Raw genomic sequence first — 17,036 nt, 5'->3', positions numbered from 1 at the left:
CATTACTAGGGGTGTATTCACTAGAAACCAAATGGAAGCAACCGGACAAAATGGGGTCTCACCTGAACTTGCCTGATAAGAAACGCTACTTTTCGTTTCAAAACATTTTCTGTTGCAAAAAAAGGCGGTACAGTGTACACTAATTAATACACTCCAGGGCTTCCCATTCCAATGCTCATGGTCTATCCCGGGAGGAGAGTGATAACCCAGGAGCTGATGGTTGTCACAATAAGTTACCGGTAAATTCATTTGTGGATTCTGTACCTGGTTGCGAGAGGACACATCTCCTCCTCGAAAACAATAGCACGTGTTTATCTGTATTTAACACAAATGAATGTGTGTGTTTATGACGGATGTGTGTATGTTTATGACACACCTGTGTTTGTTTTGGAATTGACATTTGGCCCCCAAAAATTCTGACCTGCCAGGTGGAAGTCTCAGTCGGTCAATCACTCTCCTTCGACTCTCCGGGGAGCGTGGGTGACCCCCTCTGGGTGGTGACGGTGACATGGCCCTTCGCTCAGCTGCCTGGGGGCCTGAGGATGAATCCAGGGAGTTCTGACATTGTGATGGGGACGTGCTGCGCTGCAGCTGGAGGGCGGGGCCTGGCGGCCTCCCTCGCAGGCCTGGAGAGCGGTTCTCCTTCCCAGAGGAAGCATCCTTGGCGGGGGACTTGGTCGCCTTCTTGTCCCCTTCCTTATCTGGCCACCTGGCCTTGTAGTGCTCGGGTGACTTGTGGTTGCTGCCGCTGGGCTCCTGGTTTTGGGCTCCTCTGCTCTGAGCCGGTGGGGAAGGCTGCTTGCTGGTGCCAGGAGGAGTCCTAAAGCACACTGAACTCCTGGAATGTCTTCTGCCGTCTCTATCCCTGGACGTGCTCCGTCCTCTCATCCGATCCTTGGTCTTCCCGTCTGTCCTGCTCTTCCTGGCATTTTTATTGGGATTGCTCTGCTTAGCTTTTCCGGCATCTGTCGACTCTCGCCGTCCTCTACAGGTGTCCTTAGCGGTCTGTGAGCCTGAGCCGGACCCGGGACCTGTTGCCCCTATACACCAGTGCTGCCCATTGTGCTCCCTCTCCACCTGAAGCTCCCCATCCTCCTCCTCTTCAGAGTGGAAGCCCTGGAGTATGAGCCCCATGTCCGACTGTACCCCCATGCCCCCCTCAGTCAGTTCACCATCTAGCTCGGCTTGGATCAGGGCCCTCTGTTTCTCCAGCTCCTCCAGAAGTGCCATCTCATCATCTTCCAGTCTTGGGTGCTTGGCAGAGGAGGAGTACAGGGAAGCGTCGTCATCGCCACAGTTTGAGAAGACATCGGTTGAGGGGTTGTCTTTACGCTTGTGCCTCTTGTGCTTGTGCCGGTGCCCGTGGCGCCGCTCCTTGACCTCTGGGGAGACGTGCTTCTGTCGCTTGTGTTTGCTGCGGTGCTTGTGTTTCTTCTTCTTGGTCTGGGCCGAGCTCACGGCAACGCGGAGCTTCAACGAACCGGCTTCGACCTTCCCGGCACTTCCTTCTTCCTCCTCTTCACATGACAGGTCCTCATTTTCCTCTTCATTGCCACTCCTCTCTGAGCTCTCTGCATCCTCTCCCCTGCGAACGAAAAAGATATAGGAAAGGGTAATGATTAGTCAATTGGGAAGGTCTATTGTAATTGGTTCATTTGACAACTAATGCTGGTTTATTCCACAACTACTAACGTTAGTGGTGCAACTTAAGTGTTTCTCAGACCTTTCCTTGGGGACCCTCAGTCGTTTCACAATTGTGTTCTAGTCTTGAACAAGCACACCTGATTCAATTAGTCTAAACTTGTCCAGTATTTCTCCGAGTTTCATAACTGACATTGACTTGGAAGATAGCTACATAACGTTAGCTACCTACCTAAACAACGTTAAACATCTAGCTATATAACTAAGTTAGCTAGTTTCAATTACAAACGGCACATTTCTTCTAACGTTAGCTACTGTAGTTAGCCGCGTTAGTTAGCTACAGTACTGAAACAGGCTCTCTGTTATATACGATATTATTTTTTTCTCATTAACTTTAGTTACGACCACACGCAGAATACCCTATCGCGACAACTATACATCTTGCCTAAAACACAATCTTAAAAATGTCTTACGCTTGTTTTCTCTCGCCGTCGCCAGGTATGAAACCCATAGCAGCCATTTTCATTGTTAACTTTGGACATGCGCAATGGATAGGAAGACAAGGCAAGGCACTGTCTGTAAAGTAATGACAATTTTGCGTTTTGTCTGTATCCCCTATATAACAGATTTCGAAATAATGAATCTTCTCTGGGCCTATATTTTGATGTGACACACTATTATATATTTATAAGTCAATAATACCAAATTTTAATTTACTGCACTGAAACGAACTATTCCATTAACAGTCAGTGGTCCCTAAAAAAGTCAGCAGGTTGGCTCATTGGCAGCTGGGATCCAGTTCGTTTCGGACGTGTTTACATTTCATACAGCATGAACTCATCGTTGATATAAATGTGACGTTATTGTCGTATATGTCTTGCTATGTACTATAGATCTAGGTAACGTTAGCTACCTGGAATTTGGCTCTGTGGTGACGAGCGAGTTTAATTCAACGCGATTCCATGTTTATCAAACGTAATGAACGCTAACTAGCTATCGTGGTAAATAGAAACGTTGCATATTTCAGCAAATTCAGTGTGTGTTCTTCATTATCTACCTACGTGCATGTGTTTGTATTTATTGTAGATTTCAGTTTCGCATGCATGCATTTTCCACAGCTAGCCAGCTTGACTTGTAGTGCTATGACTAAAGTTCTTCCTATTATGCATGGTCAACAAGTGTAAGGTTAGACACTAAGCAAGACTTTCTCTATTCATTATGTCTCTTGAATACAGAATATCTTGCTTAATCGGAGTATGGCTAGGACAAGTGTAGTTCAAACGAAGCTAATGTTCCATCCCCAACATTTTAGTTATGCTAATCTCATGCAATCCCTCTGTCTCCCCATGTTAGCTCAACCCAGATGATGAGTCCAGTCAATTATGATTTCCAGGACATCAGGCCAGTCACACTACACCTTCCAGAAGAGACGGTCACCTCCTTGTACTGTGTCACTGCTAAGGGGCTGGAGGCCCAAGTGGCTTCCTTAGTCGAAGCCTTCCTGGTTGAAGTCTACCGCTGCAGAGTGTGCCAGTTCACCAGTGGCCTAAAAGGCATTATCCAAACACACGTACTGGAGAGGCACGATTTAGGAGCCTCCTCCTGCCCTGGTCTTCCCTGTCTTGAGAAGGACAATGGCCTTGAGGTAGGGGTGGGAGTTGACAGAGAAGATGATGATGATGATGATGATGAACTGGACCAAAATGGCTCCCCAGGCTACAACCTGGAGGATGACCTCCATTCTGTCTCAAAGGATGCTGATGATGACCAGATGGATCATATGGGCTTGGAGCGCATGTCCTTCCTGCTGCCCATGTACGGCATGCTGCCCAATATCAGTCCCCGGTCATGTGATATGGCCCTGAGTTCCAACTCGGACGGGAGCCTCCACGTTGCACAGACCTGTGAGGTAAGAGAGAAGTTTAACTGGAGTGGGAAAAAATTGTGTTTCAAATGCAGTGAAAATTCCAGTCGAGTGGATTCGTCACTAAAGGTGGACTAGTAATTTCCAATTCTATGTAGGCAATATATTCACAGATTTGTAGCTGAGAATCAGTTTTGTTTATCCTGCTCTGGTCCTATACAGGTGAGCACTTTGTTTGATGAGGACGAGAGACATGGTGAGGAGGACGAAGAGGAGAGCGTGTTCCGATTGGATGCTGCCAACTCCGTCAACCTGTCGTGTCCAATGGGCTCGGTGGTGAAAAACGAGGCCAAGGATGATGAAATGGCCCAGTCAGCTCACCTCATGACCCTGGGCCTCTGTCGCATCTCCACAGCCAACAAGGGCCTCTCAGGCCGAGCGGTTACCCAGCTTCCCTCAACTCCCATCGGGCAAGAGGGTTTGGAGTCAGACACCTCCCTGGATGACAAGATGGATGACAAAATGCCCCAGTCCCAGGGAAAGCAGTCCCCTCCTCCTCATGGCTCCAAGCAGCGGAGGTCACTGTTCTGTGTCCTCTGCCGCGCCACCCTGACCTCTAGACACTTGCTTGAGGTCCACCTTAAATGCCACAACGGGGACAGGGGCTTCAAGTGCCTTCAGTGCGGCTGGACGTCGGCCGGGTGGGGGGAGATGGAGCGCCACTGGAGGGCCCACGGGAAGAGGATGCGGCGAGGGAAAAAAGAAAAAGAGAGGGGGATAAGGCCCCATGGCTGCCAGGTTTGTCTCCGGAAGTTCCGGAGTGTTAAGTCCCGGGATGCACATGAGCGGCGGCACCACAGTCAACGGCGGAGTCCTCAAGAATGCTTCACGTGCCAGCACTGTGACTACAGTGGTGAGGATCTGTTCCAGTGTTTATTCCAATTTTACCCTACTATTCCACCTAACATTGAACTTGTTCCGTGATAGAGTTGCAAAGGGAGGGTTTATTACTGGAATCTTTACCAGTAAACTACTCAAATTTTGGTATCTGTCAAGTTTTAAAAATTTTATCAGGTGACATCCGGTTGCCTTTTTGGGTACTTTTTGGGTACATATTATCACAGATGTCTGTAATTATCTCTGGGGTAGTTCCACCTCAAAAAATGCGAGAGGATTTTGACACCCAACATCTAAGATTGTTCTGAAATTGTTTCTGTAGTTAGAAACTAATAAGATAAGCATTTCTGCAATATTGTTTTGTTAAAATGTAATTTGATCTCTGAAGAATTTAATCTAATTGATTGCACCCAAATTGGCCATTTTCATTTATAGGATTCAGATAACATTCAATAAATATAGTACGTAACATCTGATTTGGACAAAACTTCATCCTAACAATGAGTAAGACTTTTTTTTTTAAGCCGCCCACCCCAACGGCCAGTATACAGTATCAGTTCTCTATGTTTGACAAGTAGTATGCAGCTGCTGCTTGGAGTATTGTTGGTGATGGTTTTTGCCCATTCAGAAAGAGTATTAATTGAAGTCGCTTGCATTTTCCCCCATAAATAAGTGTCAATGTACCAGGTTTTGCTCACCAGATGCTGTTCCTGCTATTGCCACACCCTTTTATCCATGTTGCTGGTCTCTTGTGTTTATTAAATGTATCACAACATTTTCTTTCAAACCTTGGGTAGAAAACCAATAGCTTTTGTGATGAAAATAAATTGTGATCATCCTCACAATTCAAGCCAGTCCTCAATGAAAGCAATTCAGTTTTTCCTTCCCTTAGGCTTAATCTATGTCCAGGAAACTGCCCCTGTGTGTGGTTTATTCCCTTAGACTACAGCAAACCGTTAGGCTACAGCAGTTATGTTATAGTCTCTAAGGGTTTTCAATGGTAAAAGTCCCAAACATACACTGTATAGTGTTTTGTAATGGTATTGGGTTGTGTTTAGTCAATAACCCATTTCTCCATAACATTTTTGGGCTTCATATGATAATTGAACCATAGGCATAGCCCTCTCAGAGAGCTGCAACATGTTGGACATATTCAAGGAGAGTTGGGTTGCTAAGAGAAGGACAAAATGAATTGCTTTCATGGGGGACTGGCTTAACTTGTGAGGATAACCACACAAAAAGCTATTGGTTTTCTACCCAAAGCTGCAAAGAAAATGCTGTGATACATTTGATTACACAAGAGACCAGCAAAATGGATAAAAGCAGGAACAGCCTGGTAGCTGGTACTTTCACTTCATTTTGGGGGGAAACGCAAGCGACTTCAATTGCTAATTTCTCTGATCAGGGAAAAAAAAAACATCACAAAAAACACTGACAGTACATTACATAGTATGAATAAACAATGCTCTGAGTTGCAGCTTCATACAACTTGTCAAACTGATACTGTATACTGGCCATTGGGTTGGGCTTGGTGTGGGGTTTGGGTTGACTGGCTACCCAGACTCCTTGCTCCAGCTAAAAGCCACGCTCACATACATTAGTTTCTTCTCCGCAATGAGTCTGGATCGGAGTAGCCCTCCAAACCATAGCCATAACCATAACTCAAGCTAATTGTTCCCGCAAGAAAGGGTGGTTACCGACAATACCACGATCAGAACAACTCCTAGAACTACAAGCTTCAAGAAGGACATTCATTCTAAAAAGTACACTATTTGCGCAATGTATTTTGTTTTACCCTATGTGTGTACAGTACTGTATTTATTCTTGGGATATTGTTTTTCAAAAGGAAAATATCAGGAGTGTGTCTTTAATTCCCCAAGTTACCAAAGATTCTGTTAACTTTGGTAAATTACCAGCAGCTTTCCAACTCTATTCAGCGATGAACACATTTACATTAATACAGATGATACAAATTTTACCCAGCTGTACCATCTCTGTCTGTCTTCCAGATAAGTCGTGGGACAAGCTGCACAAACACATTCTCTCAGAGCACAAAGCCTTTGGGGACAGACTGACAAACCCGGATGGACTGAGCACCCATGTTGTGTAAGTAGTTTGCCTGTTCCCTTCCTGCGCCATAGTCTGAGAGCAACAAACCAACCTACTCATTGTGTGCACCCAAAATATTTAAAAAGCATTTGGTCTGGACATATGCCATATTTGAGTTTCATAAAAAATGCATCCTTCTTCCCTCTATTCTGTGAAGTAATCAATGATTAGACATGGCACAATGGCTCAATCAAATGGCTCAGGAAAAATTGACTTTTTAAAGAATTTTAATGGGAATACTGTATAAAATCTATTTGGATGAATTTTCACAAGTTGGTCTTTGAACACAGTTGAGAGAGTTGATTATCTCAACCATACGTCTTTGACCATTTAAAGGGGCAATCTGGTATTGGTACAACCATTTTGGACTTGATAATATACTTGGTAAAGATATACTGTATACCCATTGATTAGTGAAGAATATAACTTTTGTCTCACAGTTTTTAATTTTTTTTATAAATGAAATTTCATAAATACCTTATTTACATAAGTATTCAGACCCTTGTGACTCATTGAGCTCAGGTGCATGCTGTTTCCATTGATCATCCTTGATGTTTCTACCACTTGATTGGTGGTAGAAATTTACCTGTGGTAAATTCAATTGATTGGACATGATTTGGAAAGGCACACACCTGTCTGTATAAGGTCCCACAGTTGACAGTGCATGTCAGAGAAAAAACCAAGCCATGACGTCGAAGGAATTTTCCATAGAGCTCCGAGAAAGGATTGTGTCGAGGCACAGATCTGGGGAAGGGTACCAAAAAATGTCTGCAGCATTGAAGTTCCCCAATAAGTTTAGAACCACCAAGACTCTTCCTAGAGCTGGCCGCCCGGCCAAACTGAGCAATCGGGGGAGAAGGGTCTTGGTCAGCGAGGTGCCCAAGAAGCCAATGGTCACTAATAACAGCTCCAGAGTTCCTCTGTGGAGATGGGAGAACCTTCCAGAAGGACAACCATCTCTGCAGCACTCCACCAGTCAGGCCTTTATGGTAGAGTGGCCAGCCACTCCTCAGTAAAAGGCACGACAGCACGCTTGGAGTTTGCCAAATGGCCCCTAAAGGACTCTGACCATGAGAAACAAGATTCTCTGGTCTGACGAAACCTGAATGCCTTGAGGGGCCCAGCCAGAGCCCGGACTTGAACACGATCAAACATCTCTGAAGATACCTGAAAATAGCTCTGCAGTGATGCTCCCCATCCAACCTGACAGAGTTTGAGATGGATTACTTGCAGAGAAGAATGGGAGAAACCCCCAAATACAAGTGTGCCAAGCTTGTAGCATCATTCCCAAGAAGACTCGAGGCTGTTATCGCTACCAAAGGTCCTTCAACAAAGTACTGAATAAAGCGTCTGAATAGTTACAGTACTAGTCAAAAGTTTGGACACACCTACTCAGTCAAGAGTTTTTATCTATTTTTACTGTTTTCTACATTGTAGAATAGTAGTGAAGACATCAAATCATATAGTAACCAAGTTTTTTTAAACAAATCTAAATATATTTTAGATTCTTCATAGTAGCTGATGACAGCTTTGCACACTCTTGGCATTCTCTCAACCAGCTTCACCTGGAATGCTTTTCCAACAGCCTTGAAGGAGTTCCCACATATGCTGAGCACTTGTTGGTTGCTTTTCCTTCACTCTGCGGTCCAACTCATCCCAAACCATCTCAATTGGGTTGAGGTCGGGTGATTGTGGAGGCCAGGTCATCTGATGCAGCACGTCCTGTTGAAAAACAAATGATAGTCCCGCTAAGCAGATGGGATGGCGTATTGCTGCAGAATCACTGACAGTGTCACCAGCAAAGCACCATCATACCTCCTCCATGTTTCACGGTGGGAACCACATATGCTGAGATCATCTGTTCACCTCGCTCTGTGTCTCACAAAGTCACAGTGGTTGGAAACAGAAATCTCCAATTTGGACTCATCAAACCAAAGGACAGATTTCCACCGGTCTAATGTCCATTGCTCGTGTTTCTTGGGCCAAGCAAGTCTCTTCTACTTCTTATTTTTTTTTACCTTTATTTAGCTAGGCAAGTCAGTTAAGAACAAATTCTTATTTACAATGACGGCCTACCTCGGCCAAACCGTAACCCGGACGACGCTGGGCCAATTGTGCGGCGCCCTATGGGACTCCCAATAACGGCCGTTTCTGATACAGCCTGGAATCGAACCAGGGTCTGTAGTGACGCCTCTAGCACTGAGGATGCAGTGCCTTAGACCGCTGCGCCACTCGGGAGTCCCTTTAGTAGTGGTTTCTTTCCAGCAATTGGACCATGAAGGCCTGATTCACAATGTCTCATGAGGCGGTCCTCATGAGAGCCAGTTTCATCATAGTGCTTGATGGTTTTTGCAACTGCAAATTTTCCGTATTGACTGACCTTTATGTCTTAAAGTAGTGATGGACTGTTGTTTCTCTTTGGTTATTTGAGCTTTTCTTCCCATAATATGGGCTTTGTCTTTTACTAAGTAGGGCTATCTTCTGTATACCACCCCTACCTTGACACAACACAACTGATTGTCTAAAACGCATTAAGAAGGCAAAAAATTCCAGAAATTCACTTTTAACAAGTCACACCTGTTAATTGAAATGGATTCCAGGTGACTACCTCATAAAGCTGGTTGAATGCCAAGAGTGTGCAAAGTTGTCATCAACACAAAAGGTGGATACTTTGAAGAATCTCAAATATATATATATTTTTTGATTTTACATTTTTATGCATACTACATGATTCCGTGTGTCTTATTTCATAGTTCTGATGTCTTCACTATTATTCTACAATGTAGAAAATTGTAAAAAATTAAGAAAAACCCTGGAATCAGGTGTGTCCAAATGTTTTTGCTTTGTCATTATGGGCTATTGTGTGTAGATTGATTTAGGAAAAAAACAGTTGAATCCATTTCTGAATAAGGCTGTAAAGTATCAATGTGGAAAAAGTAAAGGGGTTTGAATACTTCCCGAATGCACTGTGAGCTTTTTTAGACACTTTATAGCCTCAAATGGTTAAAACTATAACTTTGATCTCATGGATGGTCAGCCCTTGCATTAATGGCTGTCTATGAATTTGAGACTGGTTCTTTTTCGACAACCCATCCATCCCTCAGCTGTTTACCAAAACGACAATGGCGTCCTGACCGATTTGTTGTTGTTTTCAAGTGCAGATTGTCCATTTAACGTTGCCATCTCCAACTCACAGGTGTGCTTTGAGGAAGTTCACCCACGAAAGTAATTACCCACAAGATCTGCAAGGAGTGGAGCCAGAAAAGTGGAATAAGTGGATGCCGAAGCAGAGGAGAAGAAAGGACGGAGAGGAGGACGGAGAGGAGGACGGAGAGGAGGACGGAGAGGAGGACGGAGAGGAGGGCAGAGGGGAGCGCAGAGAGGAGCAAGGGCAGAAAGCGGAGGAATCGGTGAGGAAGAAAGGGAGGAAAGAGTTCTGCTGTGCCCTCTGCAACAGGTACAGTCACTCAGAAGTAACAACACATTTTACCACAAGGGGTCAGAGTACAGTTTGTTGTGGAAGAAAAGAGTATTGCAGAAGCTTTGTTTGTTTATTTCCTTTTCTGTGTGTTTTCAGTACCATATAAAACTGGGCTGTAAAACCATAGAGATCCTATTAAATTAAACCCCTCAAAGTTCCAGAATGGTCTGAAAATGGCAGCCATTGTGGTCAGAGAGAAATCCAAACCAGTCTAATGAATGGCAGTAGAGGCATAGGTGATGCATTTCCTGCTTTTACTTGTGCAGGAAAATAAAAGTAAGGCATGTGATTAGGGCTGGGCGATATGGCCAAAATATCATATCATATATGGTATTTTAATTTTACCTTATGACTATTTGACGGTATTTTATGTTTTTGATTAATAAAAGTTCTACATTTGCTTTGAGTAGTACGTGACCCTAGGGTGGCAACACATACATTCTAAATTATTTCAATGGGTCTTTCTCCATTCTGATTGATCGTTTTATACTGTTCAATTCAACTTCAGCCTAAAATAATTTCCTGCATTTCCATCAATTTCAGCATTTCTTGCACTCATTTGAGATCATTTCCACACTGTCACGATATGGGCAAAAAAACTAGGCCTTATTTTTAACCAAATGTTGCAATTGTGATATAGATCAAAACACTTGGATGAACTTTTGGATTCATGGAAATAGAATGTTTTATTACAAGTCTATAGTTAGAATATAAATAATAGTGGGCACTTTGAATACAGTGTTGTTTGTTTGACATGACAACAAATGAAAATGCCATCAAATCAAATTTATTTATATAGCCCTTCGTACATCAGCTGATATCTCAAAGTGCTGTACAGAAACCCAGCCTAAAACCCCAAACAGCAAGCAATGCAGGTGTAGAAGCACGATGGCTAGGAAAAACTCCCTAGAAAGGCCAAAACCTAGGAAGAAACCTAGAGAGGAACCAGGCTATATGGGGTGGCCAGTCCTCTTCTGGCTGTGCCGGGTGGAGATTATAACAGAACATGACCAAGATGTTCAAATGTTCATAAATGACCAGCATGGTCGTATAATAATAAGGCAGAACAGTTGAAACTGGAGCAGCAGCACAGTCAGGTGGACTGGGGACAGCAAGGAGTCATCATGTCAGGTATTCCTGGGGCATGGTCCTAGGGCTCAGGTCCTCCGAGAGAGAGAAAGAAAGAGAGAATTAGAGAGAGCATATGTGGGGTGGCCAGTCCTCTTCTGGCTGTGCCGGGTGGAGATTATAACAGAGCATGGCCAAGATGTTCAAATGTTCATAAATGACCAGCATGGTCAAATAATAATAAGGCAGAACAGTTGAAAATGGAGCAGCAGCACGGCCAGGTGGACTGGGGACAGCAAGGAGTCATCATGTCAGGTAGTCCTGGGGCATGGTCCCCATAAACTACTGCAGCATAAATACTGGAGGCTGAGACAGGAGGGGTCAGGAGACACTGTGGCCCCATCCGAGGACACCCCCGGACATGGACGAGTTATTGTTACAGGGTAGGAACCAAAGTGATGTTCTGTGTTTCTTTGGGGACCCTATAATCTTTGGTTACATTAAATCTTTATTCATGTAGCCAACATATTCATGCTTCGCCTATTCCTCTTTGATTTAGAAGATACTGTTGCACAAACAACATACGGATTTAGGCCCCTGCCAGCACTGGTAGAGCGCTCCTTAAGTGACGGTGTGGTACTAGGTCTGTGTGGAGTGAGTGACTGACTGACTGACTGACTGACATAGATGACGACGACTCAAGTAGCGGAGTAAACTACAAATGGATGTTACACTCGGCGTATCACATTTAACAATTAAAAATACTGTTTATACAGGTTTTGTACAAATGGAATGTTGCCATATTGGCAGTTATTTAGAAACATTTATGGAAATGGATGGCTAGCTAGCTAACTGGACAGCTAGCTAGCTAACAAACATACAGTGCAGATAGTTTTACACTATGAATTTTTTAAGATTCTTAGCACAGCACTGGCAAACCATAGTTGAACAACTCCCTTGCCAAAATGGCTGATCTTTCATACCATCATAGATGCGGTAAAGAGGTCAATTGAACGGAGACCATGGCGGATAGAAGAAGGATGCCAGATTGGTGCACATTCAACAAATCTGATTTTAACAAAGTGGATATTTGTCAAATCTTTCCCCCGTGCGTTTCCATTGTTTGGATCGAGTTCCATTGGCCTTACTGCATCAGTAGCTAGGTTTCAATCCAATTGGCGACAGATTTTAATGCGAATATTCTAAAATCTGCATTAAGAAAATACATTTTTTTTCACCAGTGGTGTCTCCACCAAATGGACTTTGTGCGGATAGAAATTAGTGCGTGATGGCGTAGTCACACAAAGTAATTTTTCGCTTAAGTTTTCATGTTCAAAATAAAAATCTAAAGTTCAATGTTTGCATCACATTTTCCACTCCACTCACTCTACTGAGTTGTCACAAAAACCTTTGGGTTAAATAGCAAATGTGCCTCCTCTGGTCTTGGCACGTGTGCTCTAGCCAATAACGGATACAGTGCAGGTAGGCTAGTCTAAATGATGAGATTATTATGATAAGAGCGATAATATTTTAGTTTGCCAAGCATCGATCATCATGTCACCAGAATAAGACCCTCGATATTTTTTGTAAAGGAGCATCAAGCTTATCAGTTCATCATAACTTATTACATCTGTAGCCTAGTAAACTGCATGCTTTCCCGACGAGTTGTAGTGGGAGGACATGTCATCGTGTGACATGAAGTTTACTTTGATATGATGGTTATTATATCAATATTTGCGCATAAAAGCATTTCTACTGACATTGCTTGCATCATTAATTTTACCAACACAAAAAGTTCCCACCATGTCAAACGAACAAATGATCTGTCGGCATTTACAAAATTGTACTGAAACTTCCTGTTTCAATCACAGCTGTCATGATTTTTTTTTATATATGGTATGACTTTATGCACATAAAAGCTGTGGATGGAAACGTGGTTTATAAGAAGGTTCATGTTCTAGTGTTCTAATTCTTATGTGTAAAACTTTCATAGAATCATTGCCAATTTATGGTGGTATAGTTGCAGCACATATCAAGTAAATGCTACAGTGTGTGTTTGAGAGACATGCATAGAGGAAGCCCACTTTAAACAAACTACAACCTTTAAGGCCTAATGTATACACAATTTCTGAAGCATTGATGTAGTGCTTATAAAGACTTTCTGAATGACATATAAAGCCTTCATAACGTGTTGTTTATTTAAAGTATGACCAGGTTGTAAATGCATCTCAATGAACCCTGTTTCCTGCCATGACAGGAAGTTCTCCACCAAGTTGACCATGCGTCGCCACATGGGCATCCACCAGGGGGACAAGCCCTTTGAGTGTCCCCATTGCCACTACAGCACCCGGCTCAAGGCCTCACTGGTACAGCACCTCCGTGTTCATACAGGTAACGTCTTTAGACCATATTCAATCATCCTAGCTGGTACTGTAGTCCGCACAAGGACACACACACACTGGTGTTATTCATTACATTGTTGTACCTCAATGTTCTACCTGTGTAGTAAGGCACATATTACTGTGTGTGTGACTTGTACATGTGGGAAATGTGTACGTTTTGGAGTGTTACATTTGTATTGTAAAGAGACAAGTCCAGAATAGCTGGACATGCAAAATCCAGTGTCGGGAACACTGTTGGAGGAGGAACTCAATTATTTGCCCATTGTGCGTTGGTTCTTACCAAGGGGCGGGGGGATGTTGCCGTAGCCCAAATTTATTAGAAAACTTTTCCCGCACTTTCTCTCCTAGCAATGACTTTGAGAATTTTCCATTCCACTGACATGATATATACATAACAAACACAATGTTTAGGGGAATTCAGTGTTTCTCCCAGATAGGGCCACCCCGAGAAACATGCAGGAAAGCCAACACCAATATTTACTATATAATGCAGCCATTTTTTTAAGGAATTGGGGTGCACTGGGCAACAGAGTAATAATTTGCAGTTTGATTCTGAGCAAAACATTTGAGCAAAACATTTTTTTTGTCAATAGTTGGAAAGCTACTGAACCCCATAATGGTAACTGTTTTTTTGCTGAAGATTATGAAATGAGGTTGAAAAGTTTAAGTAGCTACCTACTCTGGCCCAATAAAACAGTTATCTACAGCAGCTTTGGGTTTAAAAATGTCTTTCTACTATACAAGGGGTGCAGAGTTCCCAACCTGTCTTTGAGGGCCACAGTCACATAGATTGTTGTACTTGCCTTTAAATACCCACTGTAGTGACTAGTGAAAAGCCAGCTTTTCAAACTGAAAAACAATGTTCTGAGCCCACCAATAATCTTGTACAGAGTTTTTAGTGTGACAATAATATGTGATAAAAGGTTCAGATTGAAGCCTTACTGTCTTTGTGACCTCTGAGCTGTCAACTATCTACCTGTAGGTGAGAAGCCCTTCAAATGCCTTCAGTGTCCCTACGCCTCCATCGACAGCAGCTCCCTGCGCCGACACTCCCGCACACACACACAGGAGAGGCCCTACTGCTGCCAGTACTGTCCCTACAGCAGGTAACCCCCCCACTAATGTATGTTTAGAGTTCATGTTAATCCTTTGCTAACTCTATCTCTACTCCTCAATGACCTACTCTGTGTGCCTCGTCAGTCTCTCTCTCCCTCCCTGTCTGTCTCACTCTCACTATCTCCCTCTTTCTCTTTCAATCTTTCTGTAGCATCCAGAAAAAGAGCTTAGATCTCCACGCACGACGCCACCACACAGGCGAGTCTTTCCCCTGCCACCTCTGTCCGTACGCTACACCGGACCGCCAGCTGCTGCTGCGCCATGTGCGCAAGCACCACTCTTCTGAACCATCCCAGGTATTGGGACCAAGGACACCCAAACGTCCCAAATCCTCTGTCTCTGCAGGAAGGGTCCAGTAATCCTGACAAATAACCTCTCTGGGTCATGTTCAGTAGTCACCAAACGAAAGAAAACTGACTGATTGAGAGGGACTACCTGGACTTCCTTTTCCATTGTGTGGCCTAATGGAACATGACCCTGGTCTTGAATGAAAATGTGTCTTTAATCATATTAAACAAGTACATTTATTTTACTACACCTCACAATACTTGATATTTCTTTAGAAATGAAATGGTAATTGGAAATTACATAGTAATAACCAAATAATTTTCTGTGAAGTTTCTGAAGTTGAATCGGTACCGCTTGCCGTGCAGGAACAGAGAGAACAGGCTAGCTGGAGAAGGGGTCCTTATGGTGTAACTGACCCTGCTCATTCCTGATAAATGTAGGATTTTAGACAAATCTGACAGAGTTGACCAAATCCCCGGACACATTTTTTAGGGATCACAGTTTTGAGAGAGAGATTATTTAGTCAGAGAGGACAATTGCAAGAAACGACATACAATCTTTTTTCATGTAATATTCATTATTGCCAGTTTTTTTTTTTTGAGTTTGGAACACTTTTTTTGGAGAGTTTGAAATTGGGATCCTTTGCTCCAGACAGGGGCATTTCCGGACATAGCCGACATGTAATTTTTAAGCTCAAATCCATCCCATTTTCGAACGTTGCTGTGAGCACAACCAAATGACAGAAGTGATGGATTCGACTTCCGCTTTACCTCTCTACTGCAGCACGCCGGTGCCAAACTTGCCAGAGTCAATTATTTGAAAGAGTCAATTTTAGGAGAATAAAAGTCAAGTAAACATGAATTAGTGTAAGTAGACTTTATAGTAGGCTAGTTCTGTTGTGATAATAACGTTAGTGTTGTTGTATAGTTAAGGCCTGGGCCATCCAGCAAGCCAATAACTATAACGACAACTAATGATCAACTATAGGCTACATACAGTAACTGTAAAACGTTGGTGAGCATCCACACTAAAGGAAAGTTTATCATTTATCGTTCTACAGTCCTACCCTTTCAATCAACTGATCAACTTATCCTACTGCAAGCCGCCTATTAATAAGGTGCTAACACAAGACCATTCATGAGGTCTCTAACTCACAGACACTGGTTCAGACCATTCAGTGCTTACAGTGTGTGTTCATTGTCATAGTGACAACTGCAAATAATACTTCAATGTAAATGTAGGCCTAACGAGAAATAATATAGTAATTCATACTTAAATGTAGTAATTCAACAACAAACTCAGTTTAGCCTGCACATCTTTTACAGCATGTCATTGCCTCATTGCTTAAGTGGTTTGCAAGTGATTTCCATTTTTGTAATGGTTGTCAATTCCATTGGGTCTGCTTTTTCACTGTGTTCATCTCTGTATGTCCTGTGCCACCATTTGCAATGCATCAGTGCTACAATGTTATCATAACCGGCCAAAAGTAGTCACACCAATGCACTTTCTCTCCTCCACTTTCCCAAACATACATTTTCTATGCAGTAGGCCTGTAAAAGAATCTCTCCTGCTCCTCCTCTCTACCTGACTTTCCCTCACAGTCCCTTAAGTCCCATTAGTTTGGCTGTTCAGCCTACCTTAGTTATCCCTCACCCATTATAACGCTGCTATTCCCAACCAATCGGAGCGCTTGGATATTATTTGGGCACTACACCCACGGCCAAAAGTTTTGAGACTGACACAAATATTAATTTTCACAAAGTCTGCTGCCACAATGTCTTTTATAATGAATTATACGTCTTATTTATTTATTGTCCTATGATTGTGGAACAATTTTAAAATAAATTATACATTTAATTTATTTACTGTCCTATCATGGGGAACTACATTTTTAAAATAAATTATATCTAATTATTTATTTATGATCCTATTTTAAAGGGACTGTCCACGACCCTATACCCTAGACACCCACCTGAATGACCCAGATACTAAGGAGAAGTCCCTAACTGTTTTATGTGCCTGCTGTAAGCGGTCTGTATGCAGCCAAAATGAGGTCAGAGACCAAGAGCAGCACTGCCCCTTCAAGATTCTGAGCCTGCTTGGCAGGGTTGGTCCTGCAAAGCCAAAGCCCCCTAAAGGGAGAGCATACTACACAAGGAAATTCTCAAAG

At 43.1% G+C, this 17,036-nt stretch overlaps 2 protein-coding genes across 6 annotated transcripts in view; one reads left to right on the top strand and one right to left on the bottom strand.

Annotated features, from left to right (window-relative positions):
• Nucleotides 1-2,180, bottom strand: part of LOC112260166 (serine/threonine-protein kinase PRP4 homolog) — a 39,088-nt gene extending 36,908 nt beyond the window's left edge. For all 3 annotated transcript variants that reach the window (XR_006084297.1, XM_024435060.2, XM_024435061.2), the window contains exons 1-2: nt 2,115-2,180; nt 422-1,585 (exon numbers count right to left, since the gene is read on the bottom strand). Coding sequence is in view for 2 of the 3 variants with exons in the window: in XM_024435060.2 (XP_024290828.1) it covers nt 422-1,585; nt 2,115-2,167 (1,217 nt within the window). In the remaining variant the exon portion in view is untranslated. The remainder of the gene's footprint in view (nt 1-421; nt 1,586-2,114) is intronic.
• Nucleotides 2,181-2,408: 228 nt separating this feature from the next.
• si:dkey-154p10.3 (oocyte zinc finger protein XlCOF6) lies at nt 2,409-15,113 on the top strand. Of its 3 annotated transcripts, none has more exons than XM_042328518.1 (8): nt 2,409-2,540; nt 2,995-3,550; nt 3,728-4,418; nt 6,412-6,508; nt 9,708-9,968; nt 13,318-13,451; nt 14,445-14,568; nt 14,730-15,113. In XM_042328518.1, the coding sequence occupies exons 1-8, from the start codon at nt 2,524-2,526 to the stop codon at nt 14,935-14,937; spliced, it is 2,088 nt and encodes a 695-aa protein (XP_042184452.1). In that variant the 5' UTR covers nt 2,409-2,523; the 3' UTR covers nt 14,938-15,113. The 3 variants fall into 3 exon arrangements, with proteins under 3 accessions (XP_042184452.1, XP_042184454.1, XP_042184453.1); XM_042328520.1 differs by having other exon boundaries at nt 2,409-2,616; XM_042328519.1 differs by having other exon boundaries at nt 2,409-2,642.
• Nucleotides 15,114-17,036: the final 1,923 nt, after the last annotated feature.

This window comes from Oncorhynchus tshawytscha, linkage group LG10, assembly GCF_018296145.1.
Source record: "Oncorhynchus tshawytscha isolate Ot180627B linkage group LG10, Otsh_v2.0, whole genome shotgun sequence".
NCBI lineage: Eukaryota > Metazoa > Chordata > Actinopteri > Salmoniformes > Salmonidae > Oncorhynchus > Oncorhynchus tshawytscha.
The sequence above is the reverse complement of the archived record's forward strand: the minus strand, read 5'-3'. Positions and strand labels throughout refer to the sequence as shown.